At 58.8% G+C, this 27,775-nt stretch overlaps 1 protein-coding gene across 1 annotated transcript; it reads right to left on the bottom strand.

Annotated features, from left to right (window-relative positions):
* Positions 1-406: 406 nt before the first annotated feature.
* LOC117888598 (nuclear receptor subfamily 1 group D member 1-like) lies at positions 407-26,454 on the bottom strand. Its single transcript, XM_034792144.1, has 8 exons — positions 25,466-26,454; positions 10,965-11,255; positions 10,301-10,389; positions 9,896-10,040; positions 6,021-6,529; positions 4,869-5,054; positions 2,873-3,083; positions 407-2,196 (listed from the first exon to the last, which is right to left on the bottom strand). The coding sequence occupies exons 1-8, from the start codon at positions 25,479-25,481 to the stop codon at positions 2,000-2,002; spliced, it is 1,644 nt and encodes a 547-aa protein (XP_034648035.1). The 5' UTR covers positions 25,482-26,454; the 3' UTR covers positions 407-1,999.
* Between the last annotated feature and the right edge of the window lie 1,321 nt (positions 26,455-27,775).

Here is a 27,775-nt window from a genome sequence, read left to right as displayed (position 1 = left end):
AGCAAGTTATCCAGTAGGTGGCTCTGTGGGCCAATCAGTAAGGGAATGAACAGAAGGAAGAAAAGAGAAATCACCCCGACAGGATAAAATTGCATCCTAAACCAGATGCTAATCTGAACGGCCTCAGTGAATATCTGGAGTGACTCCAGATTTACACCTGTGTACATGGGAATATAATAAGGCCCCCACCAGGAAGGCGTTCAGACCCTTATGAGGTTATGTTTGCCCCAACCACAAGAGCTAGAAACTCTGAAAAATTAAAAATGGAAATTGTCATAGATTCCCATGACTCCAGGATCTGGAGACTTGGGGCTATGGATGGACAGCACCTAGTGCAAGGAGGATCTGGTCTCAGGTAGGGGTGCACCTGGAGTAGCAACAATATCAAACTGTAGACACTCAGCTCAACGTTAAGCAAGTCTTTATTTTATTTATTGCACTTCAATATTAGACCAAAAATAAACCGTTTCTTTTCTTCCACTGCCAGGCACTAGGGCTTTTAGCAGCCGGGCCCCAGGGGGGCATCCCTTTGCTGATATGCTCCGAGTGGGGATAGGGGATAGTTTATTTTTTTCTGTACATTTATATTTTTCAGAAAAGTGCAAAGTCTTGTTGCTCTTTTTAAAAACAAACAAACAAAGAACAGAGCTGCGGGGCCAGGAGCCGAGGCACGGCCCGGCTCCCCCTCTCCCTGCAGATGTTCTGAGCTCGGCAAAGAACCAAGCACAAACTATAAAGTGTTCCCTTCTGGTGTGCTAGTTCCCTCTCCCCGCGGACCTTCAGGATCTGATATGTATCGAAATGCAAAGCCAGGGAGCTTTGGCCCCACTTTTGGTCCCCGGACTTGTATCCATCTTATAACAGTCTAAAGTGCCACCTCCCCCATAAAACCAGAGCCATTCTCTTCTGCAGTGGGGGAGTTGTCTAGTGGCTGGGGTGAGGGGAATGGGATTTAGCACATTTGGGTTGTAATTGTGGCTCTGAGAGGGGAGTGGGGTCTACTGGTTAGACCATGGGGTGGGGAATGGGAGCCAGTATTCCTGGCTTGGGGATAGGGTCTAGTGGTTAGAGCAGGGCAGGGCTGAATTGGAGCAAAACAAAATGGAGCCATTTGTTTCTTTAATGGAAGTGTGCCTCCTTCAACCTCTCCCCTCTGAGAGACAGCGCGCCCCTCAGGTAGCATATCCCACTCCTGCCCGGCCGAGCCATCGCACGTCAGCCTTTTCCAAAAACTCCCTGGAAGCCCTGATGGCGTGAGACGTTTTTTTAAAAATACCAGCCAGGAAAAAGCACAGCATTGACTTTAGTGAGTCTCTCCTGATTTACCCCATCCTACGTCTGGCCTCAGGTCGGGATTTGGGGACCGGACGAGTGCTCCTACCATCCCTGACGAAAAGGCTCCTTGCATATCACTTCCTGATCCAGTCTATCCTATACCATCCACAGAGCACAGGTCCACAAGCCAGCTGTGCTGTTTTCTCCATAGGAGAGGGCTGGTACGAACGGAGAGTGGAGACGGAGCGGAATGGGATAAAACAATATGCACCCTAAGAAGGAACTAGATGGTCAAATGAAACATGAATGGGGTGTGCCGTCCCGCCGAGATCTACCGATGCGCTGTATGTACAACATATCCAGGCTCTTATATACAGACTAGAACCTCAACACAATACAGAGAGAGAGTTCTATACACATATATACACTGTGTCTGTGTTGGTGCGGTCAGTTCGGACGCATGTTCGCTTCGCTCTCCAGGCCTTGCTGTGCTGCACAGAGTGCCGTGCGGGAGGTGTGCTCTCTCCTCCTGAACCCGATCGCCCCGGGTTGGGGGATGTGCGCTGGCAGAGCCCGGCTCCGACAGGCCACGTGCTGCCCGGCAGCGCCAGAGCCCTCCTTCCTCGTCTTCGAAAGAGCTAAATGCAGCCCGAGGCGCTGGGTCCGGTGACTGTTCTTGATCCTTCTCCCCCATAGGCTCGGAGGGCGGGCGTCTCCGGTGGGCTTAAGGATCGATCCGGAAGGCCAGGAGCTTCTCCGAGTGTTGGTTGTTGAGGGTCCGCAGGTCAGGAAGGCGCAGGAGGAGTTTGGGGAAGAGGGTGGAGTCATCGGGGTGCTTCTTTGTCACCAGAGTCCGCAGGGCCCGGATGAGGGTCTCCTGAAGGATTTCCACGGCATCCACGTCTGAGATGCCAGAACGATCTATGAACCAGATGAGCCATGACATTAATACCCAACCTGCTCCAAAAAAAACCAACCAGTCCCCGCTGCAGGGGAATCTCCCCCCGTGATGGCAGTATAGGGCGTATGACACACACAACAGCTCACGAACTGCGAGGGGAAGCTTCCTAATGCTCAGATCTCAGCCTGGGGAAGAGTCTCCAGAGGGAAGGGAGGGATGTTTAAAACCAGGCTGGACAAAGTGGTGCCCAGTTAGGTCTTTCCCCACCTCTAACACCGACAGGCGGCGATCCTCCTGTCAAAACACTAGGAAAAGGCTCCCCTGTAAAGCTCTAGCCAAGGGAGCTGCCACAGTCAGTCCTGTTCACTGGGGGGTCTGGAAGGTCCCAGGCAGGCTGAGCTCCATGTGCGTCAGCATGCTGCATGCACTGGGGCGTGGGATCCCCGAGGGGCATGTGGGACGCCCACTCTGTCACTGTCCTTGACCCCAGGGCCAAGCATAGAGAACAGGCAGGAGAGCATTTAGCAGCCTGCCTAGTGCAGAACACCTGGCCCGAAACACCGGGGATGGGCTTTGCAGGAGGATTGGAGCTGACGTCACCTGCATGGCTCACGGCTGTGGCTGGGCCGGCCTTCTCCCCACCATGGTCTGCAGAGAGACAGAGATCCCCCCGCTGGCCCCAGGGCGCGCACCCACCTGCCGAGACAAGGACGACGGCCATGAAGAGCGCCATCTCCTGGGCATCCAGCCCGAGGGAGCCGAGCTTCTCGCTGAACTCGAACATGGCGTCCAGCAGGCAGCCCATGCCCATGGAGCGCAGGCTGCAGAGCGAGTAGGTCTCGCCGCTCAGGAACGTCACCACCTTATCCTTGGGGTTGAAGAGGGAGGAGAACCGCACCATCAGCACCTGTGGGAGGGGAGGAGAAGGTCAGAGCTGAGCCTGCAGGGGGCGCTCTGACACAAGCGCCGGGAGGCATCCAGATAATGTCCCCCTCTAGTGGCCAGACAGTGTACAGGGTTTAGGAGTCTGGGGGTGTCAGATGAGTTACATAATTATAGACTCAGGTTGCCTGTGATAATAGGGGACTGGACTCATTGATCTAGGAAGCCTTTCCCGTCCTATGTTCCTATGACTCTTAGCTCAGGCAATGATAATCAGAATAGTACTTAGCCCTTACCTAGAGCTCGTCATCAGTAGATCTCAAAGCAAGTCAGGATCCTTATCTCCATCGTACAGATGGGGAAACTGAGGCACGGGGAGGGGAAACAGCTGGTCCTAAGCCCCAGTTCAGTGCTCTAGCCACTAGGTCTTTAGATGCACAGGTACTGGATTTGATTCCCGACCCTGCTCTGGAGTAACTTCCTCCCTCTTGGTTCCCAGTGGGAGTCGAGGGTGCTGCACAAGTGGGGGCCTGGGTGGAAAACTCAATAGCCCTGGGGCTTGGGATGAGGGTGATCCATGGTAGTAGTGTGGGTCTAGTGCCTGGGCCATGTCCATGCAGGCTACTGAAGTTTTATCTCAAGCTGTTTGGGCACGCATGTCCTGGGTTGGATCCCCACAGACAAACTCGCGAAGGGAACTCTGGAGCCGCTAGGACAGCAGTTTATCCCCCACCTGATGTTTCCCACAGAATCTGTGCCCAGCATGTCATGGCCACTTAGACAGCAGGGGCAGAACCCAGCTGAATCCTCCTGCTGCAAAAGCCCGGAGCTAGAGGAGAATCTCCCATGGCTGATAGCAGTATGGGGACCATGACACACATGCCGGTAGTTCTGATTCCAGGCGGTAAGGGGCGCGCACACGCAAAAAGAGGGCTTGCTCCCTCCAGCAGAGAGCAGCAGGGACACACACATAGATTCCAAGGCCAGAAGGGACCATTGTGATCATCTAGTCTGACTAGGGTGACCAGATGTCCCTATTTTATAGGGACAGTCCCGATGTTTGGGTCTTTTTCTTATATAGGCTCCTATTACCCCCCCCCACACCCCGATTTTTCACACTTGCTGTCTGGTCACCCTAAGTCTGATCTCCTGGATAATCCAGGCCAGAGAACTTCCCCCAAATAATTCCTAGGGCAGATCTTTTAGAGAAACATCCAGTCTTGATTTTAAAATTGCCAGTGATGGAGAATCCACTACGATCCTTGGGGAATCGTTCCAATGGTTAATTACTCCCACCGTTAAAAATGTACACCTGATTTCCAGCTTAAACTTGTCTAGCTTCAACTTCCAGCCATTGGCTGGCATCAGACCTTTCTCTGCGAGACTAAAGCATCCGCTACAAAATATTTGCTCCCCATGTCAGGACTTACTGACTGTAAACGTTGTGCCGATGGTTAATTACACTCACATAAAAATCTGTGCTTTATTTCAAGTCTTAATTTGTCTAGTTTAGGTCACAGTTTCTGGGTAACTGAGCCTGTGTTTCTCCTCTGGGGTCCCTCCTGGGCACCCACTTTCTGGCTCCCAGACATCACCAGTCTCGGGTGGACCTGCGTTTCTCTCCCTGCTGACCGGGTTTTATGACCACCCAGCTCCCTCTGATATCCCCAGCAAGTCAATGTGTGTCAGCTCAGGGTGAAGGGAACAGACCAGACCCGACACCACTGGGGCCAAAGCTACTGGTGCAGCCCGAGGCCGCACGCTCTAGGCAGGGGGGGCCAGATTCAGGCTGGCAGGGCATCTGACTGACCTGGAAAGTGCCTGCCTTGAGGAGCATGACCTGGTCCTGCTGGCAGAGCGACTGGAAGCCCGGGATGCTCTTGGCGAACTCCACCACCTCCTTGACGGCGGGCGTGAAGCACTGGGAGAACTCCTCCCACACCTGCTGGCTGGTCTTGCCGTTGCTGCAGTATGGGCTGGCGTTCAGCGGGCACGCCTGGGTGGGGAGAGCAAAACGGGTCACCAACGCAGGGAGGGACAAGGGGAGCACCAGCCTCCTAACCTGGGCAGGGTGGGCCTGGATTGGGACCCCAGAATGGAAACACCCTGAAAACTTTGGGGATGGGGGAAATCAGATCCGGACTGGGGGAGGGCTCAGAGCCAGATTTTGGGGGGAGCTGGAGAATCAGACCAAAATTTGGGGGAGCCGGAGGAATGAGATCCAGATTTGGAAGGGGGTCCACATTTGGGGGGGCTCAGTGACTCTGGATTGCCGCTGGCAGGATCTGGCCTCTCAGACTGTTGTGGGGGGGAGTCTCCCCAAAGGAGATTGTATGGGAGCCCGTGGAGCAACACATGGGGTTGCAGAGACAGACCCTCCCTGGAATGCAGCCCTAGAACGCGTGAGGATGCTGCAGCGTCGCTGCTGTCCAGCAGGGGGAGCCAACCCTTAAGAACCAAGTTGCTTCTTGGTGTCAATCCAGCTGCAGATCTGGGGCTCAATCCAGAGGGGTGCAGAGCACCCTTCACTCCCACTGGGAACCCGAAGCGGGAGGAAGTTACTACGGGGCAGGGAGAGGTGGAGGGATTCAAATACAATCAGATGGCAATGGCTTAGGAATTAGAGAGTCAGGACTCCTGGGTTCTATTCCTGGCTCTGGGAGGGAAGAGGGTCTAATGGTTGGAGTGGAGTGGGGGGCGTCTGGGAGTCAGGACTCCTGGGTTCTATTCCTGGCTCTGGGAGGGGAGGGGGGGCTAGGGGTTAGGGAAGGGTGAGACGATTGGGATCCAGGACTCCTGGGTTCTCATCCCAACTCTGACTCGGCTGAGTGAGCCTGGGCCAGTCATTCCCTGTCAATTTCCCCTCTGGACACCCAACTGAGCCAGTCCTGCTTCCCCCCAGGTGAGGGCCCGTGCCCTCCCCCCTAACCCCTGCCATCGGGGGTCCTGCCTGGCTACTTACAATGCCTCTGCTGGTGGCCGAGCGCCAGGGACATGCCCTCTGGGAGCTGCCCTCAGAGTAGCCGTAGTCGAAGGTGGGGTAGTGCCTGGCATTGGCCAGGTAGCCGGCCTGCTGGGCCTGGTAGATGTCGTTGCCGAAGCGGCGGGGCCCATTGTCCACGTAGCCGGGGGCCTCCTGGGGGCAGGCGCCGTAGCCGGAGAGGGGCAGGCCGGCCGAGTCGTACTGCCCGTAGGCGTAGCCGTTGTTGAGCTGCTGGTCGGCGTAGCTGAGTGAGGGGTAGGACTCGGCCCGCTTGCCCAGCCGGTCCTGCCCGCTGACAAAGATGTCGTGATAGGCTCGCGAGATGGCGCCGATGGCCTCCTCCTCCTGGGCGTCGGGGCTGGGGGGCGCCTCCCCCTCGGGCCCCAGCCCCACGTCCATGGGGGCCTCGTTGAGGCTGTTCATGTAGCTCTGCATCTCGTCCAGCAGGCGCTGCTTCTCCCGCTTGGGGATGCGCCCGAAGCGCACCGCTGTGGGGGGGGGAGGAAGGAGAGAGAGCGTGAGCTGGGCAGGCACTAGGGGTGCACTCGTGAGCGCCCCCTACTGGGGGTAGAGAGCAACGGGGAGGGAGCGAGCCAGCAGCACTGGGAGGAGGTGGCACGAGGGGCTTGTCACCACCCGCAGTTCCCGTCGTGTCGCTGCAGGTAGTAACAGTAATGGCCTGTTCTACATGGCCGCGCTGGCTGCTGCGCTCCACCCCAGAGCACGTTGCATCGCAGAGCTGCCTCCCACAATGCAGCTGTTTCCCTGTGTGTCTAGACTGGCACAGCTCCTGCCAGCTCCCTTTGCACTCCACACCCCCTACATACCCCCCCCGCCCCCCCCCCCCCCCCCTGGCTGGTTTCCCCCCCCCCCCCCCCCCAGTGGCCCCACAGGCACCTTTGCCTACCCCCCTTCTCCTGCCCAGATCACCCCCTGCCTGCACGTCTCTGCTCCACTTCTCTCCGTAACTAGGTCAGTGGGTCAGGAGCAGCACCAAGGCCCATGGGAGACGCACAGAGGGGCTGGGGCAGGGGCAATCTACTGCTATAGGACCATCCAGCACCTCTGCCTAGGCCGAGACGGGGGGAGGGGGAGAGTATGAGATTTTATTAAGGCTGCTTGAGACAGACAGACCGCGTGGCTCCCTCTGCTCCTGCCCGCTGGTCTCACCACCCAGGGGTTCCCCCAAGTCTCGACCTGAGGCCAGACGCAAATCAGGAGAGACTCACTAAAGTCAATGCGGCTGCACTGGTGTCAGATCAGATCTCTGGCATGCAGCTACAAAGTCCTGGGTTCTATTCCTGGGTGTAGGACGGTAGTGGGGTGGTGGTTAGAGCAGTGGGGGCTGGGAGTCAGGACTCCTGGGTTCTATCCTCAGCTCTGAGAGCGGAGTGGGACTAGAAGGTTAGAGCAGGGGGAAGGGAAGTCAGGACTCCTGGGTTCTATACCCACACTTGGCGAGTGATGTCTAATTGGGAAACGGGAGCCAGGACTCCTGGGTTCTATTCCCAGCCCTAAGAAGTGAGGATCTAGTGGTTGGGGGCAGGGGAAGGGAAGGGAGCCAGGACTTCTGGGTTCGCATACCAACTCCCTCACCTGTCCCCCTGAAGCCCGACAGCAGAATAACTCTGACCCAAGAAAAGACTTTCCAGGGAGTGGATTTCCAGCCCTGCCTGTGCTGGGTGGGGAAGGGGTGTATCACAGGGGAGCGGGAGGAGCATCCCCAGGGATGCCCCCCTCCCCACACTGCGCCCCCGGCGGGTGTAGCACGGAGGGGCCCGATCCTGCCTGGTAACATGGCAACGGAAGCAGGATCGGGCCCCAGTGCTGCAGCCTCATGCGAGGGGGCACGTGTGGGAGATGTAGGAGCCCCGTGCTGGGCAGGACACAGCCTGGTTCTCACGCCCACCCGGGGCTTTGTGGGGAGCAGCGTGCGGAGGGGGGGAGAGTCTGGAGGCTGACGCCTGCTCTGGGAGCTGCTGCCATAACCTGAGCTGGAGCGGGGGCTGCACATGGCAGCCGTGACCCAGAAACCTCCTTTCCCGCACACAGGATCCCGCTGCCCCCGCAAAGCCCCAGATGGGCCTGGAACTGGCAGGGCTTGTGGGGGGGAGAGCGCCCTGGGATTCCTTCCCTTCCCTCCCCCTCCTCCATCCTTCTCCCGCACCCCCAACTCCCCATCCCTGTCCCTTTCCTCCCCAGTCTATACCACATCTCCCCCTATTCCCCCCCCGGCCCCTGTCCCTCTCTGCACCCCACCCCCCGTTAACACAGCAGCTGGCAGCCTGGATAATGCCCGTGGGCCTTTCCTGCCCTACAGCCCCTGGGGCTTTGGGGAGCCCTTGAGCCGAGGCTGCTGCTCAGTCCTGGGGTTTAGTTCCCTTCCTGATTCCCCCCACCTGCCCGGGAAGATCCGGCCCAAGGGAGGCGAGATCCCCGGGGCTGTTTGCTCACCCTTAGGATCTACTTTATGTGCCCCTCCGCCCTGCGCTCTGGACCAGTGAGCGAGCTTTACCTGGCACAACGCGACAGACGGGACTCAGGAGCCTGGCCCCTGCTGCCCCCACCCCCTGACTAGTGGTTGGACGGGTGTGTGGGACCCTTGTATTTGGGTGTCGATGGTGCTGAGATCCAGGGAGCTGGTTCTCACATGTCCCTGTCCCAAACCAGCAAAGAGCCAGAACCATTGGGGCAGGGAGGAGGGAAGCCAGGGGAGGCAAAAGTCCCAGTGAAGAGGTCCAGGTGGGGAACCTCTGGTCCCAGTCCTCCTCCCTGGTTCTGATTCTGGTCCCAGTCCCGACCCATCTCCACGGCTCGAGTTCCAGCCCTCATCACGGTCCAGCCCATCTCTGCAGTTCTGGTGCTGATCCATGGATCTGGGTGTGGTCTCAGCCCCAATCCTGATCCTTCTCCATGGTTCTGGTGCTGATCCAAGCCCACCTCCATAGATCTGGGTCCGGTCTCGGCCCATCTCCAGGTCTCTCTGCCACCCCCTCACACCGCACCCCTCCCCTCCCCGGCCATTCTTAGCACGCTAATGCTGACGAGCCATTTCAAAGTCTAACAAATCCATCATGAGCGGATGGGAGAAGCTCGAACCATTCATCACAGCCTGGCCCTGGCATCCCCCCACATCATTGCCCTCCCCCCACCCACATCCGTGCTCAGAGCCATAAATCAGCCCCCAGCACAGAGCTCCCATTTATCAGCTGGGGCAGCTGCTGACTGGGCAGAGCAGGAGGGCCTCAGGGGGATGTGGGGTCCCGCCGCATGGGGGCAGGGCACCAGCCTTTTGCCCCAAGCCGCCTCCCCCATCCCCAGCTAAATTCCTATGTGGGTCTCCTGGGGAAAGGGAAGTTTGGTGGCAGATCAGAAACAGACAGCACAATTCAGACAGTCTGCACAAGAGAGAACCAGGGCCGGGATAGAAGGGCGGGGGGCTGTGGGTCGGGATTGAGGGGCACTGGCAGAGGGGATGTGGGGGGAGCCCAGGGCTGGGATAGCAGGGGGCTGTGAGTCGGGACGGAGGGGCACTGGCAGAGGGGGTGTGGGGGAGCTCAGGGCTGGGATAGCAGGTGGGGCTGCATGTCGGGATTGAGAGGCACTGGCAGATGGGGTGTGGGGGGAGCCCAGGGCTGGGATAGCAGGGGCTGTGGGTCGGGACTGAGGGGCACTGGCAGAGGGGATGTGGGGGGAACCCAGGGCTGGGACAGCAGGTGGGGCTGTGGGTCGGGATTGAGGGGCACTGGCAGGGAGCAGGCTGGTGGCAGACGTGACACTGGCCGTGCCCAAGGGCAGACCAGGCCGGGGGAGGAGTGGGGGTGGGGGCGGGAGGCCGGGATCCCGGCGCTTACCGTCGCGGGACATGCCGACGGCGAGGCACTTCTTGAAGCGGCAGTGCTGGCAGCGGTTGCGGTTCATGCGCATGATCATGCAGTTCTCGTTCTTCACGCACATCTTGTAGTTGATGTTCTGCTGGATGCTGCGCCGGAAGAAGCCCTGGAGGGGGCCAACAGGGCGAGGAGTCAGCGCCAGGCAAACCCTGCCCCATCTGTGCTCCCCCCAGCCTGCCCCGCCCTGCCCGCCAGCCCCCGGCCCACTCAGCCTGGGGGGCTGTTTGTGCTGGCAATGAGCTCCCCTCGGAGCTGGGTCGCCCCGGGAAACGGCACCACGGTGACGCCGCAGCTTGCTAGGAGGCTCCTTGCCTCAACTCGGTCCCCGGCCGCCCCGAAGCCCCGCCCCTGGCCCCACCTCCTCACCTTGCAGCCCTCACAGGCGTGGACGCCGTAGTGGAAGCCGGAGGCGATGTCCCCGCACACCTTGCACAACAGCACCATCCCGCCCGTCTCTGCAAGGAGGGGTGGGGGTGAGCATCACACTCGTTCGGTCCCCTCCTGCCCACCCCACTGCAGCCCCCCCAACGGAGAGGAAGGGACCGACCCATAGGAGCGCCACCCCCTCCCTCCAACCATCTGCCCAGCCCCAGGGTCTCACCTGCCCCCCTAAGACGCATCCCCTTCCCCACTACTGCCCAGATTCATTAACTAGTCGCTTGGAGATGCCCGTTTCCAGCCAGACTAGGTTGCCAGCCCCACAGGACTGGGGACCCCCCAAAGAGGGGGTGCATGGTCCCAGCTGTGTGTCAGGTTGGCCCCTGGTGGCTTCATGTGAGAGTACCCTACCTCCCAATATTCCTGTTGCTTTGGATGGTCTAGCGGTTAGAGCAGGGGGGCTGGGAGTCAGGGCTCCTGGGTTCTATCCACAGCTCTGAGAGAGGAGTGGTGTCTAGTGGTTAGAGCAGAGGGGCTGGGAGTCCGGATTCCTGGGTTCTACTGCTGAATTGCTGTCCCTTCCCCTCTTAGTGCCTCAGTTTCCCCAGCTGGAGCAGGGGGATGATGACAGAGCTGCGCCCTGGTCACTCACTATTGAAGGTGCCGGTCATGCCGTTCTGCTTGGCCGTAGCAACTCTGCTCTGGGTGGGGGGCGATTGGCCCTTGCTGGGGTACCTGACCCCCTCCGGGAACTGGAAGGCCACCTTAGGCGAGGATGGCGAGCTGGAGCCCTGCGGCTTGATGGCCCCAATCTCAGTCAGCGTCAGCTCCTCCAGCGACGAGGGCAGGGAGTGCTGTGGGGAGGGCACCAGGTAGCCGCCGGGTGGGCTGCCCGGGGTGGGGCTGGAGCCAGCCGTGGAGCCCACGTAGAGGATCACGCCGCCTGTGGCAGAGAGAGCAGTGGGAGGGGAGGTCAGATGGGGAATCTTGGCTTGAGGGTGCTCAGGGTCTGCGGCCTCCTGTAGGGGCAGGGGAGCTGCGTATTGGGAACCCAGGCTGGCATCCATCCCCCAGGGCTCTGGCCTGCCAGGGTTTAATACAATCGGGGCAGGGTTGGATGTTTGGGATGGGGATGGGGGAGTGATCTTGGGGTTCCTGGGGGAACAAAAGAACAGGAGGCAGGGCAAAGGAAAGGGGAGGATGAAGATTGAAAGACATGGAGACACAGGGCAGGGCGAAATCTGTGCAACTGATGAACCCCATCACCCGCGGCTGGGCGGATGCAGCCTCCGAAGCCCTGCACAGACTCAGGGTCGCTTCCCTTCCCCTGGCCATAGACAGCTGGAGGGGACGGGACCAGGGAGCGGCTACAGCCCACCTGGCTGGGAGACGGGGAGATTGGAGTCCCCTGGAGCCATCCCAGTGTCTCACGTGGAGCTGCAGCGTGGGGGGGGGAGGAACACAGTGTCAGCCTGTGTACGCGCGCACACGCGCACACACACACACACAGCCGCCAGGCAGCCCTGAGACGAGGCTGCAGGGAATGTGGGGCAGTGAGGCACGTGCTGCGGAAAGTAGGGCAAACAAACAGAGGACAAAATGCAAACCCAGATCATCCCACTGGGAGCCGGCCCAGGGGTCCGCGGGTACGGCAGGGGTCATGCCAAGATTCCCAGGGACGCCTGGCGTGGGGGGGCGCCTGGCTAAGGGGGCGCCAGCTGCCTAGATTCCATCTCCCCGCAGGCCCAGTTCTGAGCGAGAGCTTTGAGCCAAATTCAGGTCGTACACTGACTCAGCCCCTGTCCATGCCCCTCAGTCCCCACCCGCAAGCCCCCTCCTGCCATCCCAGTTCTGCCTTTTCCATTAGCAGAGGCCCCTCCGCCCTCAGTCACAGCAAACTGTGTGAAGATTTTGTGGCGGGAGCCCACGGAGGCGGGGAGGAGACCTCGCCCCCTTGCGCACGTGGGCACCCACACGCACGCACGTTCCTGGTGACCTATATCAGGAAAAGAGCTGCTGCTCTGACTCAAAGATCTTAGCTCATTATTATTACCTGCAAGCGGCAGGAACCGGTTCTTCCACAGTAGGAACCGGCATACATTCCCCTCCGCGATAGCCCAGGGTGTTTAAACCCACCAGTGCCCAAAATACGCACTTCCCCCCTTGGCATTTTCGGGAGTTGCGCCTGATTTTAAGAAGGCCCGATCCGGCCTTTTAACCCGGCAGGCACTGCCCGGACTCAACCCCCGCTGCCCAAATTCCAGCTCAGAGCAAATACTTGTAGCCAAGCCCCTCTCCTGCTGTCTGCTCCCTGAAAATTATGGGGTGAAACTCAGATGCGGGATGGGAGGAGGCGCTAGGCCTCCTCCCATCCCTTTCCTGCCATCAGCTCCATTCGGCCTGGGGGGCAGAGAGAGATCGGGCTGCAGTCGGGGTCATGCCCCCGGGGAGCTGTGTGCCCTAGTGCCCCAGAGTAACACAGCCACGGGTAACACAGCCTCTTTCTCTCCCACAGCTCAGCCTGCCAGTGCCCAACACTGCAAAACAAGACTCCAGCCCAGTACCTTTGGTAGCCACTGCTGGGTTCTATCTGGGTACCAGACCCGGCCAGGGCGTCCTCACTAGATCCTAAAGCAGGTAGATCCTGCCCCCTGAATGAGCCCCCTGCCCTCGGCGAGGAATACTCACCAAGCTAGGGGCTCGCCCAGGCGGGCATGGCACCATGCCCTCTCCGTGCAAGAGCCCCTCTGCCTCCCATTGTGGCCCACCCCCACCTAAGCACGGGTGCCATGCTCCATCTCCACCCAGCCCTGTTCTAGACAGTTCCCCAGACCAAAGGTTCATCTCCAGCGCCCTGCCCTACCCCTGCGTTCCCCAGCTCCCAGGGCAGGAGAGTCCCATCAAATTCTCTGCCCGCAGGGCTCAGGGTGTGGAACGTGCAGGCAGGCTGGCAATAGTTAGCTCCTAGCCTGACACCCACAGCGCCCCCCTGCTGGGAGGGGCTGGACTGGAATAGCCGGGAGCTCCCCCCAGCCAACGCTCCTGCCCCACTCCCCACAGCGCTCCCTGCTGGGAGGGGCTGGACTGGAGTAGCCAGGAGGTCCCCCTCAGCGCCCCCTGCTAGGAGGGGCTGGACTGGAGTACCCAGGAGCTCCCACCCAGCCAGCGCTCCTGCCCCGCTGCCCACAGCGCCCCCTGCTGGGAGGGGCTGGACTGGAGTAACCGGGAGCTCCCCCCCCAGCTAGCGCTCCTGCCCCGCTCCCCACAGCACCCCCACTGGGGGGGGGGCTGGACTGGAGTAGCCCAGTGCAATTTTTAATCCCCCCCTTCCTCATGTACAGTTGATTAAAATCCAAACTGGCAGCAGAAATGAGAGGATTGACACCCATCTATCTAGCTAACATAGGGACAGACAGACAGAGAGGATGTCTGGGATGCAGACACACCCGTACGTCCCACTTTGCATGCTGGAGTTTGCAGCGGGAAGGAGAGAGAGCATGACAGGGGGCAGAAGGGGGCACGATTGGGGCAGAGGGTAGGAGAGGGCACAACGGGGGTCAGGGGGCACAAGGGAGGGGCAGGGTTAGGAGAGGGCACAACAGGCGGCACAAGGGAGGGGCAGGGGTAGGAGAGGGCATGCCGGGGGGCACAAGGGAGGGGCAGGGGTAGGAGAGGGCATGCTGTGGGGGTGGGGGGCATAAAGGAGGGGCAGGGGGTAAGAGAGGGCACAACGGGGGGCGGGGGGCACAAGGGAGGGTCAGGGGTAGGAGAGGGCATGCCAGGGGCACAAGGGAGGGGTGGGGGGGTAGGAGAGGGCACAACGGGGGCAGGGGCATAAGGGAGGGGCAGGGGTAAGAGAGGGCACAACGGGGGCAGGGGCATAAGGGAGGGGCAAGGGCAGGAGAGGGCACAACGGGGGGCGGGGGGGCACAAGGGAGGGGCAGGGATAGGAGAGGGCACGCCGGCGGGAGGGGGCAGCAGACGATGCGGCCACAGGAGCAGGAGAGGACACGGCCACCCCCGCCGCACCACCCACAATCAGGTCACGGCGCGCACGTGTCCGCCCGGGGCGCGGAGCCGGGAACAGCAGCGGGCGGGCGCCGCGCCAGCCCCGGGGACACCTGACCGGCTGCTCACATGGCTGCGGCGGCCCGGCGCGCTCGGGTGGGTGGGGAGCGATCGCTCCGGCTCGGTGCAATGCGATGGGGGGGGCACCCAAAGCTGCCTCCTTCGGACGCCCCCCTAACCCCCGAATGTGGGGAGGGGGATTAGCAGCAAAAGTGCCCGTGTGCAAAGGGGACGGACGGACAGACCGACCGACGGGGGCTGCATCTCAAAGCTACCCGCCCCCCCTCCCATTGTGCCGAGAGAGGGAAGGGAATAGAACCCAGGAGTCCTGGCTGCCAGCCTCCTCCCCCGACCACTAGACCCCACTCCCCTCCTGGAGCTCTGAACTGAACCCAGGCATCCTGGCTAACCTAACCACTACCCCTACTGCCAGAACTGTGAACAGAACCCAGGAGTCCTGGCTCCCAGACCTTCCCCCTTTCGCCCCCCACGCTAACCACTGGTCCCCACTCCCCTCCCAGTTCTGGGACCATTCCCAGACAGGAGGGGGAAATGAACAGCTCTTAAAAAACCAAACAAACAAAAAACCCTTTAGGCTTTCTAGTGGCACTAATGCAAACAGTCGGGGGTGGAGGGCAGGTCTGCCCCCACACCGCAGTGCCAGGGGTTAACCATTACCATGCTGGGGTTTTGCATCCAGGCAAATGCTCCTGCCCACGCCTGGCCCTGACATTCATCCAAAATCTTGACAACGCTTTAAACATTTATTTTTGAGCAAGGAGTAAATTCCCCTGCTCCCCTTCGGCTCGGGTCTGTCCGTCGCTTGGTGCCAAGGCCCGGCAGTGGGTCCAGTCTATGTCTGGGCGAGGGACAGAAGCTGGGACCGTCAGCCTGCTGGAGTTAACTCCTTCTGCAAAGCCGGACGGCGGATTTCTTACATCTTAAAGCCAACTGCTGGGTTTGACTCCAGACCCAACTGCTGCGGGTTCAGCTTTGGGTCTGGAACCAGGACCAGCCATCGGGTTCTGAGTTTGGCTCTGGATCCAGGCTGGAACGCAGATGTTGGGTTCTGGGATTAGATCTGGACCCAGCGGTTCCGTTTGGGGTTCCATGCTGCCCCGAGGACTCTCTCCAGGGCTTTTTCTAAGGCCGGGCACTCCCAACAGTGGAGCTGCTGGTGTGTGCCAGGGTTTGGAAGTGTTAATGGGGGGGGACTGCTAAGGCCCTAGCTCCCATGGCCCATTGGCTGCTGGGTGCCCTGGACTTGTCTGATGGTCTTTAACAGAACGGGGCTGTCCCATTGCGGGGGCACCCTCCCCCCGACAGGGCCTTGCTGTTGCAGCTGGCAGATCAGCAAATAGCCCCACGCATGGTGCTTCCTGCTTCCCTATCAGGGCCCCTTCCAAAGGGGGTTAGAGCCCCACAACGCACAAGCAGCCTATAATTCAGCTCTCTCCCCCTGGCTCGGTCTGGATTCGACAACCCTGGATCTGAACTCGCCCCAGTGGCTTGGGTTCGAGGTCCGATACAGACGGGGGCCTGCTTTCCTGTTCAGATGCTGCCGGCATCTTACAGGAATGGTGGTTGGGCAGCGGATGTTGGGGGATCGGGATCCCCAAAGGGCAGATTGCAATACTGCATATCCCACAGCCCTGGCCCCATCCAACTGCAGGACCTTACACTGCGGAATCCCAAACCAGACACTGACCCAGTCCTGCAACCCACAACTCCTGTTGATTTCAAGCGCTGGGAATGCAGGGGAAGCCCCCAATGGGACATTCCCCCTTCATTTAGATCCATTTCCCCTTAGACACCTCAGTCAATTTCTCTTTGATAAATGAGCCACTATTCACATTAGCATAGCATGTCGAGACCCCAATGGAGATCAGGGCCCTGTTGTGCTGGGCGCTGCACGGACAGAGTGAGGGGCTCCGTGCCCCCCAAAGTGCCCAGTATAAATAGACAAAGAGTGGCAGAGGAAACAGATGCCAAGAGAGAGGAAGTGACTTGCCCAAGGTCACCCAGGCGGGCAGTGGCAGAGCTGAAGAAGAGCCCAGCTGTCCTGAGGCCTAGCTCAGTACTCTAGCCATGGTCACCAGGGGCTCTCAGTTTCCCCGTCTCTGTTTCGCTGCAGCCATTTCCAGCCCGGTTGGCACCTGCCGCCCCAGAGTGGCGATTAGCACAATGGCCTTGCTGACTCGACAATCTGACACGGGGACCCGCTGCTTTCGGAAAAGGGGCGGCGGGTAAATAAATAAATAAATAAAGATCACCACCACCGGGAGACTGATTTCAGCGAGCTCCCAGAGCTGGGAAGGCAGCAGAGGCCGCAGTGTGTGTTTCACCGGCGCTGGAGAGCGGGGGGAAATCAATCATAAAGACACCTTCTCCTCAGCGCTGTGCTGAACGCAGCTGCTGCCTCCTGGACCTGGTGACCTGAATTCTCCTGACAAAGGCAAATCCCACTGCGCTCTCGAACATATTTATAAGGCATGTCACACTCCGCAGCTTCCCCAGCTCCCGGCAGCTGGGGGAGTCCTCGTACATTTCACAGTCCGGGCCGGCTCGCCGCCATCCCTTTGCAGCATTTAAACCCCATTATCCTCTCTCGCCAGACACGGGAAGCACATTTGTGTGTGTGTGTGTGTGTGCTCTGGCTTTCAGAGTTATTTAGAGGCTGAATCCAAGCTGGCCTTTGCAGTCCCACACGTGTCTCTTAAACTCTCCCCGCCTCCCCCTGCAATCTGTCCAGAACTGCAGCCAAATACCAAATAAATAAATAAAAGACTCAAAAACAAATTTAGGTTCATGGGTAAACAAAGACGGGGGGAGGGGCAAGGTCATGCTGACCCCTTTCTGATCCTGGCTTCGCTGACTCCGGGTACCCCAATGTTTCAGACTGCCTGAGTTTTTAGAGGTGCTGAGGACCCCACAATTCCAGCTGAAGTCAAGGGGGTGGCAGCCCTGAAAAACAGACACCCCCCCCCCCCCACAGTGTCCCTTCTGCCTGTGTGTTTTCCACGCTGGGGAAGCCTTGGACTAGAGGCCTATTCTTCATGGCAGCGTGGGGGGGTTTCACACACATACCTGCGACTCTGCGAGATTTTGATGACTGTCACTGATTTGGAGCAAGAAAGTGGGTCAGTTTCACCCACAGTAAAATAACTTGTCGCATCGGGCAACTGAAGGTCAGATCTCGGGTTCCCGGCTTGGGACTCCTCGTTGGAGCGAGACAGGACATTTGGAGCTGTATCTCCAGTGCTCTGGAGTTCGTTGGGGGCATGGGTTGGACCTGGGGTTCCTGACCCCCAGCAGAAGCCAAGATACAACCTGGTATCTTCAATCCAATCTGTCCCTCCCCCCACTCCGTCCCATGTCACATAGGTGCTGCAGGGGGTTGGGATGAAGGTGATTTCCCTCCCCCCCTCGAGACAGGCTACTGCAGCCTGGGTTACACAAAGGGTGTTAACTTCTTTGGCTTGTAGAGCTGCTCACTAGTGACAGTGCCCAGAAGCCTCTGCCAATTCAGGCCTCATCGTGCTGGGCCCAGACCAGAACACCCCTGAATTTCAGGGCATTGAAAATCCGGCTCCAAATTTCTTGCCTGGCACAAGTCTCCGTTTACAGCCATCTCAGGTGCCTGAGCTCTAAGCAACTTCCTGCAAAAAGAGGACAAGTTGGGGCCCCCGGGGGCGGGGGAGCAGCCCCCCGCCCCGCAAGATGGGATGCTGCGTCTCTGCATATGGCAAAGTGTAAATAAATGAGATTACCCAGAAAGGGAACACGCGTCTAGCTACGCTGCCAGGAGACACTCGCTACTCGTGCAGGGTTTAATCTTCCAGCACGTTCCTTCACCAGTGGAGCGAGGGGCGGGGGGAGGAAACTGCCTCGCGCTTTTTTTGGCTTAAGTAGGTTAAGCAAATCAGAGTGCATCTGCGGGCTGGCTGGAGCTTCCGAACAGGCGTGGGTCTGGGAACAGAGACAGCAGGGCAAGCGCGCCCCGCAGAGCTCGAGTGTCCGGCGTCCGGGGACAAGGGCAGGCAGCCAGGATCGCCAGCTCTCAGGGGCGGGGGCTGGCTTAGATCTGGACGAGAGAATCAGCTGCCATGCCCCGGCCCAGAGGTGGCTGCATCTCAGCAGAGGGGGAGCGATGTTCTCTTGGTATGGGGTCCTGCTCTGTGCCTGGGACTTTTGAGCCCATCTGCACTACAATAACGAAGAATAATAATCAGAAGCACCGTATTTCAATGACTCTCCTGCTCCGCCCGCCCTAGTCTAACTACTTCCACAGTCCCATCACCAAAATCTCCAATCATCTAGGGCTGGAGTTTCTAAGACAGCCCAAGGCCAGGGATCCCATGGGCTCAGTTTGCACAGAGGCACTGATTTTTTTCCAGAGAGGCCCGCACCCAGCAGCTCACACTGGGACAAAATCAGGGCCAGATTCTCTAGCATCCAACACACCCGAGTTGCAGCCACTTGCATCAGTGCCTACATCGGAGCTGAAATTCTGGCCTCCTGGCCTCTGGCTTGCTTGATGCTGGGGGGCTTCCCCTCCCCGCAGCGTACAGATCCAGGGGTCCTGGGGGAAGCCCCAAAGCAGCCTGCATCCTCTCGCTCCCAGCTGAGCTGCGGGTGGATTTTAACCAGTCAATTTCTTGCTTTTGGGGACACTTTCCTTCCAAGCCAGATGAGTGGAAAACCCTGCTTTAGCAAGGGGGGGAGCAGCAAAAGCCGGCAGCTGAGGTGACCGCCCTGCCTTGGCTTTGAGGACCCCCTCCCGTGTTCGGCAGCCCCCTGCCACAGTCCTTTGAGCAATTGGGGAGCCCACGCTGTAGGGGTGCCTGACTGCGCTGGATTTACAAGGGGGTGGGAGAGGTTGGCGTGTGGGTGAGGGGGGACAGGGACAGGATGGGGGGTCTCTGGAGAGTTGAGTGGGGAGTCACTGTACAGAGCGACCCCCCTTGCACATGAGCGGATGGGGTAACAATAAATGGGGGAGCAGAGTTCCCCATTTTGGACCCAGATCTGCGTTCTGGTTCTGCCTGTCATGAAAGTCGGGGTGGGGGATCCCTTCCAAGCAGAGACGGGTCTGATCCCATCCCCTCCATCACTACTCCCACCCCAAACTTTGGGGAAGGGGCTGCAAACATAATCCGATCCGGGGCCCTCAAAGCGCTTTACCCAGGTCCCCGGGCGAGTAGCCTTATCCCTGCTTTTACGGAGAGGGAAACTGAGGCAGACAGAGCCACTAGCAAAGCTGGCAAGAGGAGCCAGCATCCTGGTCCAGTGCTCTGTGCAATGGTCCCTGTTGCTCCCAATTTTGGCTCTAGATTTTTGTGGTTCGCGGCCATAGCACCGAAAGAAAAAGCTGTTCGGAGGGGCTGTTTTAAAGCCTGCTGGGCCCACAGGGGAAGGCATGGAAGCAACAGAGAACCAGACAGCTCCCCCTGGTATTTGTTCTCCAGCAAAAGCTCTTTTCAGAGGTGCAGATTTTGAGGCCAGAAGGCGCCACTTCGATAAGCTAATCTGATCCCCTGTGTAGTCCAACCCGGAGACTGTCCCCTGCATGGCCCGGGCAAGAGACCCCCTCCCAAGGATCCCTGCATGGCCCAGGCCAGAGATCCTCCCCCACCACGCCTGCATGGCCTCAGCCAGAGACCCTCCCTCGGTGATCCCTGTGTCCAGCCCATATCTTGGGGATGAGGTAGATGATGCCGGGGCCAGAGCCAGGTGCATCTCCTTGGCCAGCAGGAACCAGGCAAGAGGCAACCCCTCCCCTTCGCCTTGGAGACAAGAGGGCTTTTCCAGTTGCCATGCAAACGAGACAGCCTAACCAACTGCAACCCCCCCCCTCCCTTTTTCTCTAGGGCCAGCTTCCCTGCCCACCGCAATTCATTTTCAAGCAGGTTTCAGCCTCCCTGGCACCTGGGTGCCCCGCCGCCGCCTGCAGACAAGCAGCAGAGAGAGCAAATTAGGTCAATGTCACCGTGACGGTGGAAGAGATATATGAGGTGACGCAGCCTCTGGATCAGGGACTGGGGGGGGGGGAGTGGCAGCCCAGAACTAACTCCCCACCCTTGCATATACACCCCCGCATCTCCCCACTAGCTGGATAGCTCTGGGAGGGAAGACAAGCCCCCCACGCTCCGGCGGCACAATAAAAAAGCCCTGAAACAAAGAGTGTGCAGAAATCCCGGCCGAGATAACAATCAAGCCATCTGCTTTCCTCCGGCCCCAGCTCAGCTTTGGGGGAAAAAATCACCCCGCCGCCCAGGCAACATTCAGTGCCCCCCTGGAGATATTTGTTTCGAGCACTGGCTCCCACCCCCCCTTTTCCCTAATTAACGTGCTGATTAGTGAACGAGGAGAACGTTCTGGGTGCTTCAAGGGAGAACTGCCAACCTACCCCAGTTCTTTTTCGGTATCTGGGAGGATAAGGCACTCCTCCATTCAACTATGAGCAGGGAGGGACAGCCCTTGGTGTCTACAAGCCCGGGAGATTGGTATGCAGGAGGCAAAGGGATTGGGCTGGTGGCCGCCGGTGTGCAATTCATCAGCGCCGAGGGGAGCACGTGGACCTAGGGCCTCGCTGGGACTCAGGAGACCTGGCTTCTAGTCCCAGCTTTGCCACGGCCTTTCTCCGTGCCTCAGTTTCCCCACCGTCTCTTTGTCTATGTAGATCTGGGGCAGGGGATCTCTGTCTTGCTTAGAGTTTGCCAGGTACAGACAGGCCTGCCAGTAGATTTCAGATCCCGTCTTCCAGGCGCTTCCGCCACCAGCGGGAGAACGGGCATCTCCCATCCTCTCTAGGTGCTGGACAAAGAACAAAGCCACTAACCTGGGGAGCTGCCTGTAATAACAATGCAGAGCTGAGCAGAGAGCGCATCCCGGGGACATAAACGCCTGGCTATTGGGGAACAGAAATGAGTCTTTTTGGATTACGCCCGAGGATGCATCTGGCACCGATAAAGGCCCTGATCCTGCAATCCGTCCCTATTCAGCCCATGTGCCTCATGTGTGCTTAAGTCCCATTGGATGTAGGAGTCTAACTCCCTTAGGCACTTCTAAGAATCCCAGCCCAGGCTCCCAGCGGCATCAGAAGACTGTATTGGATGGATAACCCAGAAGCTGTCGCTTTGGTTCTTCCAGAGGCCCGTTCAGGCATGCCCGTGATATCACCCCCCCTCCCCCGCAGAAATACCCCCCTCGCTGTCATGTGATGTCCCACAACAGGCCGCAGCAGACTCATCTCAAATAATCAAAGCCCCGGGATTAACCCTCAGCTGTGCCCTGTAAGAATCCCAAATCCAGATTCTGTGCGAGGAATAGGCTGTGTGGGCACCCCTGCCTGCAGGGAGATGGACAATGCCTGGGCAATGGGCACATCCACTCGCCTCTGAATCGTCAGAGGCCTGTTCTGATCCTTCCTTAAAACCCCGGGGGCCGCTTGCCTGCGAGGCACCGTGCACGTCGGTCCCGGAAGGGAGGGGCAGAGCGGAGACAGAGAGCAAGAGGTGCTGCAGCACAGGGAGATTTGGACCGAGAGGCAGCAGACGGTGAGGTTTGCAGCTAACCTCCATTTTTCATGCAGGACACAGGGCAGTGCAGTCCAATGAGCTCACCTTGCACTAAGCGGTGCTATAATGAGGACTGCCACTAGGGGGCACTCAGAGCACTGGGAGGGGTAGCTGCTGGTCCCAGTTTGCACTTGTGCGGGATGCAGTCACCCCGGTAATGAGCACGGCCCTGGGATTTCACTTAGCAGCGTAGAGTGGTGCCCATCATCAAGGCATCTGGTACCACTATAAACCAACTGTCTTGACCCACTACAAACCAGCTGCCTTGGTAAACAATCCCTATTAGGAAGGGCCAATCACAAGTCTGGTCTTACTGTAACACAGAGCAGGTCCTGCCCTGGGCAAGTCCCTGCCGTTCTCCGTGCCTCAGTTTCCCCTCCCACTCTTTGTCTATTTAGATTTGGGGCAGGGTCTCTGTCTTGTTTAGAGTGCACCAGGTACAGACAGGTATCTCAGTAGATTTCAGCTGCCATCTTCCATGAGCTTCCACCGCCAGCGGGTGAATGGGCATCTCCCAGCTTCTCTAGGTCCCCATCCCTGAACTGTCCCCACTGTACTGTCTGAGCACTTTACAATCCTTAACGGATTTAATGCCCCCCACGAAGAAGGGCTGGGCCATCTCCGTTCTACAGATGGGGGAAACTGAGGCACTGGGGAGGATTAAGTGATGTGCCCACGGTCATCCGGCAAATCGGTGGCAGAGCTGTGCATAGAGCCCCGCCCAACTCTCCCAAGTACCACTCCAAGAGCTCTGACCATCCTACCTCTTGCCCACCCCTAGCAAGCAGAGCCTCCTGGGACAACAGTGAGCGTGGCCTCGGCAGGCGCAGCAGCTGCGACCGGTTGGATAAGCACCTCCCCGGCTGCTGTGGAATGTGTCCAACACCTTGAACTTCACGTGACCCCAAGGAGAAGATTGAGGCCCTTAGCCTCCTAAACGAGATCCGCCTAAGACAGGCTGGTGAGTTCAACACTCACGTTCCAGCTCGCCAGGGTTCAATGACCTGGCTGGGGGCTGGGTGCGTGCTCACTCACACCCGCACACCCACCCTCCTGCATGACATCCTCTGAGTCACCGGCAATCTTCCCCTAAGCGTGAGTTACCGGGGAAGCCTCGGGCATGTACAGCTCAGCCGGAGTGAATTACAGTCAAAAGACACAGCCGCCAGCACTGCGCCCTGGCCGCCGGGGGAAGGGGGCAGGAGGCAAGAATAGCGCACGGGCATGTTTGGGAACTGCCCCATGGCCCAGGTGGCCACTGGAGAGCAGGGGGCTGAGAGCCATTGAACCAAACTGTAAACCCTGGATAGGAGGGAAACCACTTCAAGCCAGGGGGTGTGAGTCCCATTGCCCTGGGATGGACTGGACAGACAGACAGACACACAAGTGGACAGCAAAAGGAGACAGCTAGGATCCTATGGGACACAGAGGGTGCCTCAGAGATAGATAGATAGATAGATAGATAGATGGGAGGGAGGGAGGGGGATGGATAAGGGGATGGATGGACAGGTAGATATGGGCAGGGAGGGGGATGGATAAGGGGATGGATCGGCAGGTAAATATGGGCAGGGAGGGGAATGGATAAGAGGATGGATGGACAGATAGATATGGGGAGGGCCCGGAGAAAATTGTGATCTTTTGGGGAAAATTCATGGCCGCATTCCTTCACATAAATCTGCTGCCGCATCCCCCTGACTGCTTCGATTTACTCCGGTGGCTGCAGACTTGTCCCTCCTCTCCCGCTTTCTCCCACTTGGTGCCCACCTGCCACCGACTCAGTCGCTGGATGTGTGCAGTTCCCTCCAGACCCCTATTTGACAGCCACGAGGGGCCTTCAGTACGACAGGATGTTACTAAGGTGATGTCGAAACGCAAACCAACCCAGCGTGACATCACCACGTGGCAGAGTGACCTCAAAGGACCAATGTGACCCAAATGTGACATCATGACAAGCACTGGCGCGACATCATCAAGATGCCAACGTGAGCTGGTGTGTTGTCACCCATGGCACGGTGGTCTCAAAGCACTGCCTCGAAACATCGACACGACCTGAGTGTGACATCACTGGGCAGCCTGGTGACATCCTCAAGATGCCAATGCGCCCTGGCGTGACATCATCAAGACACCAATGTGACCCACCATGATATCGCCACACCGCACGGTGACGTCGCAAGATGCCACAATGACATCATGTCCAAGTGCCATGGTGTGGATCCCCCTCAGTCCACCGAAGCGATGCCAGGACCTGCGAACGCTATGGCGATCCCAGAAATGATCATGAGGTGCCCCCAGCTGGTCCTGTGGCATCTGGGGTGGGGGCCGTTATGGGATTGATTTTGATATTTCAGTGGAATCCGTTACACCGTAATGACCTCAATTGCTTCCCTCCACCCCCACCTCCCAGTGCTGCAAGCTGCTTAGAAGCGATTTACGCAGGAGGATCAAACACAGGAAGAGGGGTTCCCTGCCCCAGAGGGGAGGGGGTTCCCGTGCCCCTGGCACACAGAGAGAGGAGCCCCCATGTGAACTCTGGTTACAAGCCACAGGGCAGCAGCTTTTGCCAAGGGGCTAGTGGTAGGGCAGGGGCAGAACTGCATTGTATTATCCCTACTTCCCGTGGGCATATCCTGCCCTCGATCAATGCCAGTGCCAATCCGGAGTCGGGCCACCCACAGCAGTCGTGGAAATGAGAGCGGTGACTGCCCCCCCCACCCGCCCCACTATCTCAAGCTCCTGCTTGAAATCCCAACCCGAACCTCAGTCGACCCCAAACTCCCCATTAGTAGGTCAATGCCATACCTCCCACGTCGCTCACCCAAGCCCCAGCTAGCCAGCTCCTCTTGCCACCCTCCTGAGAGCCGGGCCATGTCTGGAGGGACCTGGTGTCACACACCTTGGTTTGTGCCGATCCCATGGGGGAAATCACTGGAGACAGGTTAGAGGAGGATTGCAGGCTCTCTCCCATCAAACAGAATGCACCACCGATCCGCATCCTCCCTCTGCCTCCATCCATCTACAGAACCATTCTCCCCCCCCCAGGCTCAGCACCTTCCCTGGAACCCACCCCCAGGCCCCCCCCCAACAAAGCCTCCCCTCCCAGGTTTAACCTTTTGTGCTTTTCAGCCATGAAAAAAAAAAACCCAAGATATTGCCAGTTTACAAATTCCAGCCTCTGAAAACTCCACCTGCCTCTCCCCCCCGCAAGTGGGTTTTGTGGGGAGAAGGGAAATAAAGCAAAGGTCGGGGGGGGATTCTGATTTATTTGTCTGTCCTGTTCCTCACCCCGGAGCTGCAGCAGAGATGAAGTAGCTTATTTGTCAGCTAGCCCATTCTGGAAGCTGCAAGAGAATCCTTGAAATAAATACAGCACCGATGAACTCCCCAGGTGCGTCAGCTATTTGTCTGCAAGCCCCCACCCCCCCCACGCCAAACACATCCCGGCTCCCTACGGCAATCCATGACCGTGCTGCTTAAGAGTTTGTAGATCAGAAAGCTGTTCTCTTACCAGGACTGTTATCCATGGTGATCTCTGTCTTGCTCGTTCTTAATTTCACCCGGGCCCCTTTCGGAGAGACAGGCAGGAGTGTTAGGGGGCTGTGTGTGGGGGGGTTTGTCTTTGGCCACCCGGCTTTCTCCTCCGCTGCTCCTTCGGGTGTATTCACTCCTGAGCCGCCAGCTGCCCAAATGCCTTTAGATTCCAGAAGGCAGCCCCGGCTGACGATTGTAGCTTCCACGTGCTTCTAACTAGGGCTGCTAAGGTTGGCGATTTCTCTGTATCTATGTGGGTGAGGGTTGCTTGTTCACTCAGGGATTAGCAAGCGCTGGTTTCCTCGCCAGGAGGGGAGCGGAGGAGTCGGGCGCTGGCATGCCTTCGTAGACGGCTCATGTGTTGACTGCATGTGACACAGCCCGAGCCATGCCCCACTGACACACATTTCAGACAAGGAGAAAGGGGTGAGCTCAGCTCTGCGGAGCACATGGGTAAGGGGAGGAGCTGGGGGCGAGTAAACATGTCTCTTTGGAGCGCTGAGTGAGCTCACACTGCAGCACACCCCGCGCCGGCCTTGTTGGCACAGGCCCAGCTGGGGCGCCGAGAGGCGGCCTTTCCCCGGCCTGGGTCGCCTGCCATGTCCCCTGGCTTCCCCCCGGGGCAGATCTGGCAGGGGGAAGCCGGGGTGACTAGATTTCGAAGGGAAGGATCAGCTTAGCCTGGCACAGGCCGGGGAGGGTCCCCAGCCAGCCCTGCCTCTGGCCCAGAACTTCTGGGTGAGCCGGAGGGAAAACTTGATTGAAGGACACCACGTGAGGGCGAATCTTCGCCACCCCGGCCGGGGTGAACCGAATCCAGCCCTGCTGGCTAGGGCGCTCCTGGCCCGTGGTTAATTACCCGCCCTGGGAAAAGCTGGCCGATCGGAAGCGATGATGGCTGGGGGAGGGGATTACCCCCACCCCCCGCTTCCCCATCTCTGCCAGGTTCCCATTTGTGTGTCTACTGGCTACACCCCCTCGTCATCCTCCCACCGGCCCAGCCCCATTTGGACCACCAGCCCCAAAGCTGGCAACTAGCCTGCGAGGGGACCCCCACCGATTCGCCCTTCCCCCCAATTCATCCCCCCCGTTCTTCCCCTCCCCCACCCTTCCCTGCTCTTCCCTTCCCCCCAGTTCATCCCCTCCCCTGCTGATTCACCCCTCCCCTTTCTTCCCTTTCCCCCCACCTATTCACAGCTGCCCTCAATTCATTCCCCCTCCCCCATCAATTCACCACTCCCCTGCCAATTCACCCCTCTCCCTCGCACATTGACCCCCTCCCCCAAACTATTCACCCCACCCCCCAATTATCCCCCTCGCCAACTGATTCACCCCCTTCCTCCATGCTCCCCTCTCCCCAGCTATTCACTTATCCCCAATTCATTCACCCTCCCCCACCGATTCCTCCCCGCCCCCACCAATTCACCCCTCCCCCCCATGCTCCCCTCTCCCTCCCCATATTCACCTCTCCCCTCTGTTCTCCCCTCTCCTCCCTTGGCATCTCACCCACGCATTTTCCGAAGGGGGCAGGAGTGTCCTGTGCCAAGCACCCCCAGAGGGTGGGGTAGGGAGAGTGGAAGAAAGAGGGGATGGAGAAGGAAGGAGAAATAGAGGGAGGCAGAAATGGAGCATGTGTGTTGGGGGAATGGAAGAGGAGGACCCGAGGGTGGGGAGGGTTAGAAATGGGGGGGAGGGGAGGGATAGGGTGGCGGGGGTGGGGAACGGGCTACTGAATGTGAGAAGTGGGCAATCAGAAAAGAGAAAGGCTGAGGGAAAAGGACATTTCTGAAGTGTGGGGAATTGGGAAAGTGATGGAAAGAGAAGCGGGAGCAGAACCTGGAATAAATCGGGGGTGTGCCAGGGGGAAGGATGTGGGGGGAGAGCGTCTCTTCTCTGTCACCCCCCCGGGTTCAGCAAGGGGATAAACACCTGAGCAAAGACAGGACATGAGGGGCGGGGCTTAGAGACGCCAGTGAAGATGGGTCATGAGGGGCAGGGCCTACAGACCCCAACAAAGGGACATGAGGGGCGGGGCTCAGAGATCCCAACAAAGACAGGACACAAGGGGCGGGGCTTAGAGACCCCAACAAAGATGGGCCACGGAGGTGGGGCTTAGACACCCCAACAGATAGGACAGGAGAGGGAGGCTCAGGGACCCCATTGAGCCACATGCCATGGCCAGGAAGCTCTGCCCCTCACTGGGCCAACACCACGCTTGTAAAGTAGCCTCAGGTTATGGGTGCCCAAATGGACCGAACCAGAGCCTGACTTGAACCCAGGACCTTAT

Source organism: Trachemys scripta, chromosome 16 (assembly GCF_013100865.1).
Source record: "Trachemys scripta elegans isolate TJP31775 chromosome 16, CAS_Tse_1.0, whole genome shotgun sequence".
Classification (NCBI taxonomy): domain Eukaryota; kingdom Metazoa; phylum Chordata; order Testudines; family Emydidae; genus Trachemys; species Trachemys scripta.
This window is presented reverse-complemented; position numbering and strand designations above follow the sequence as displayed.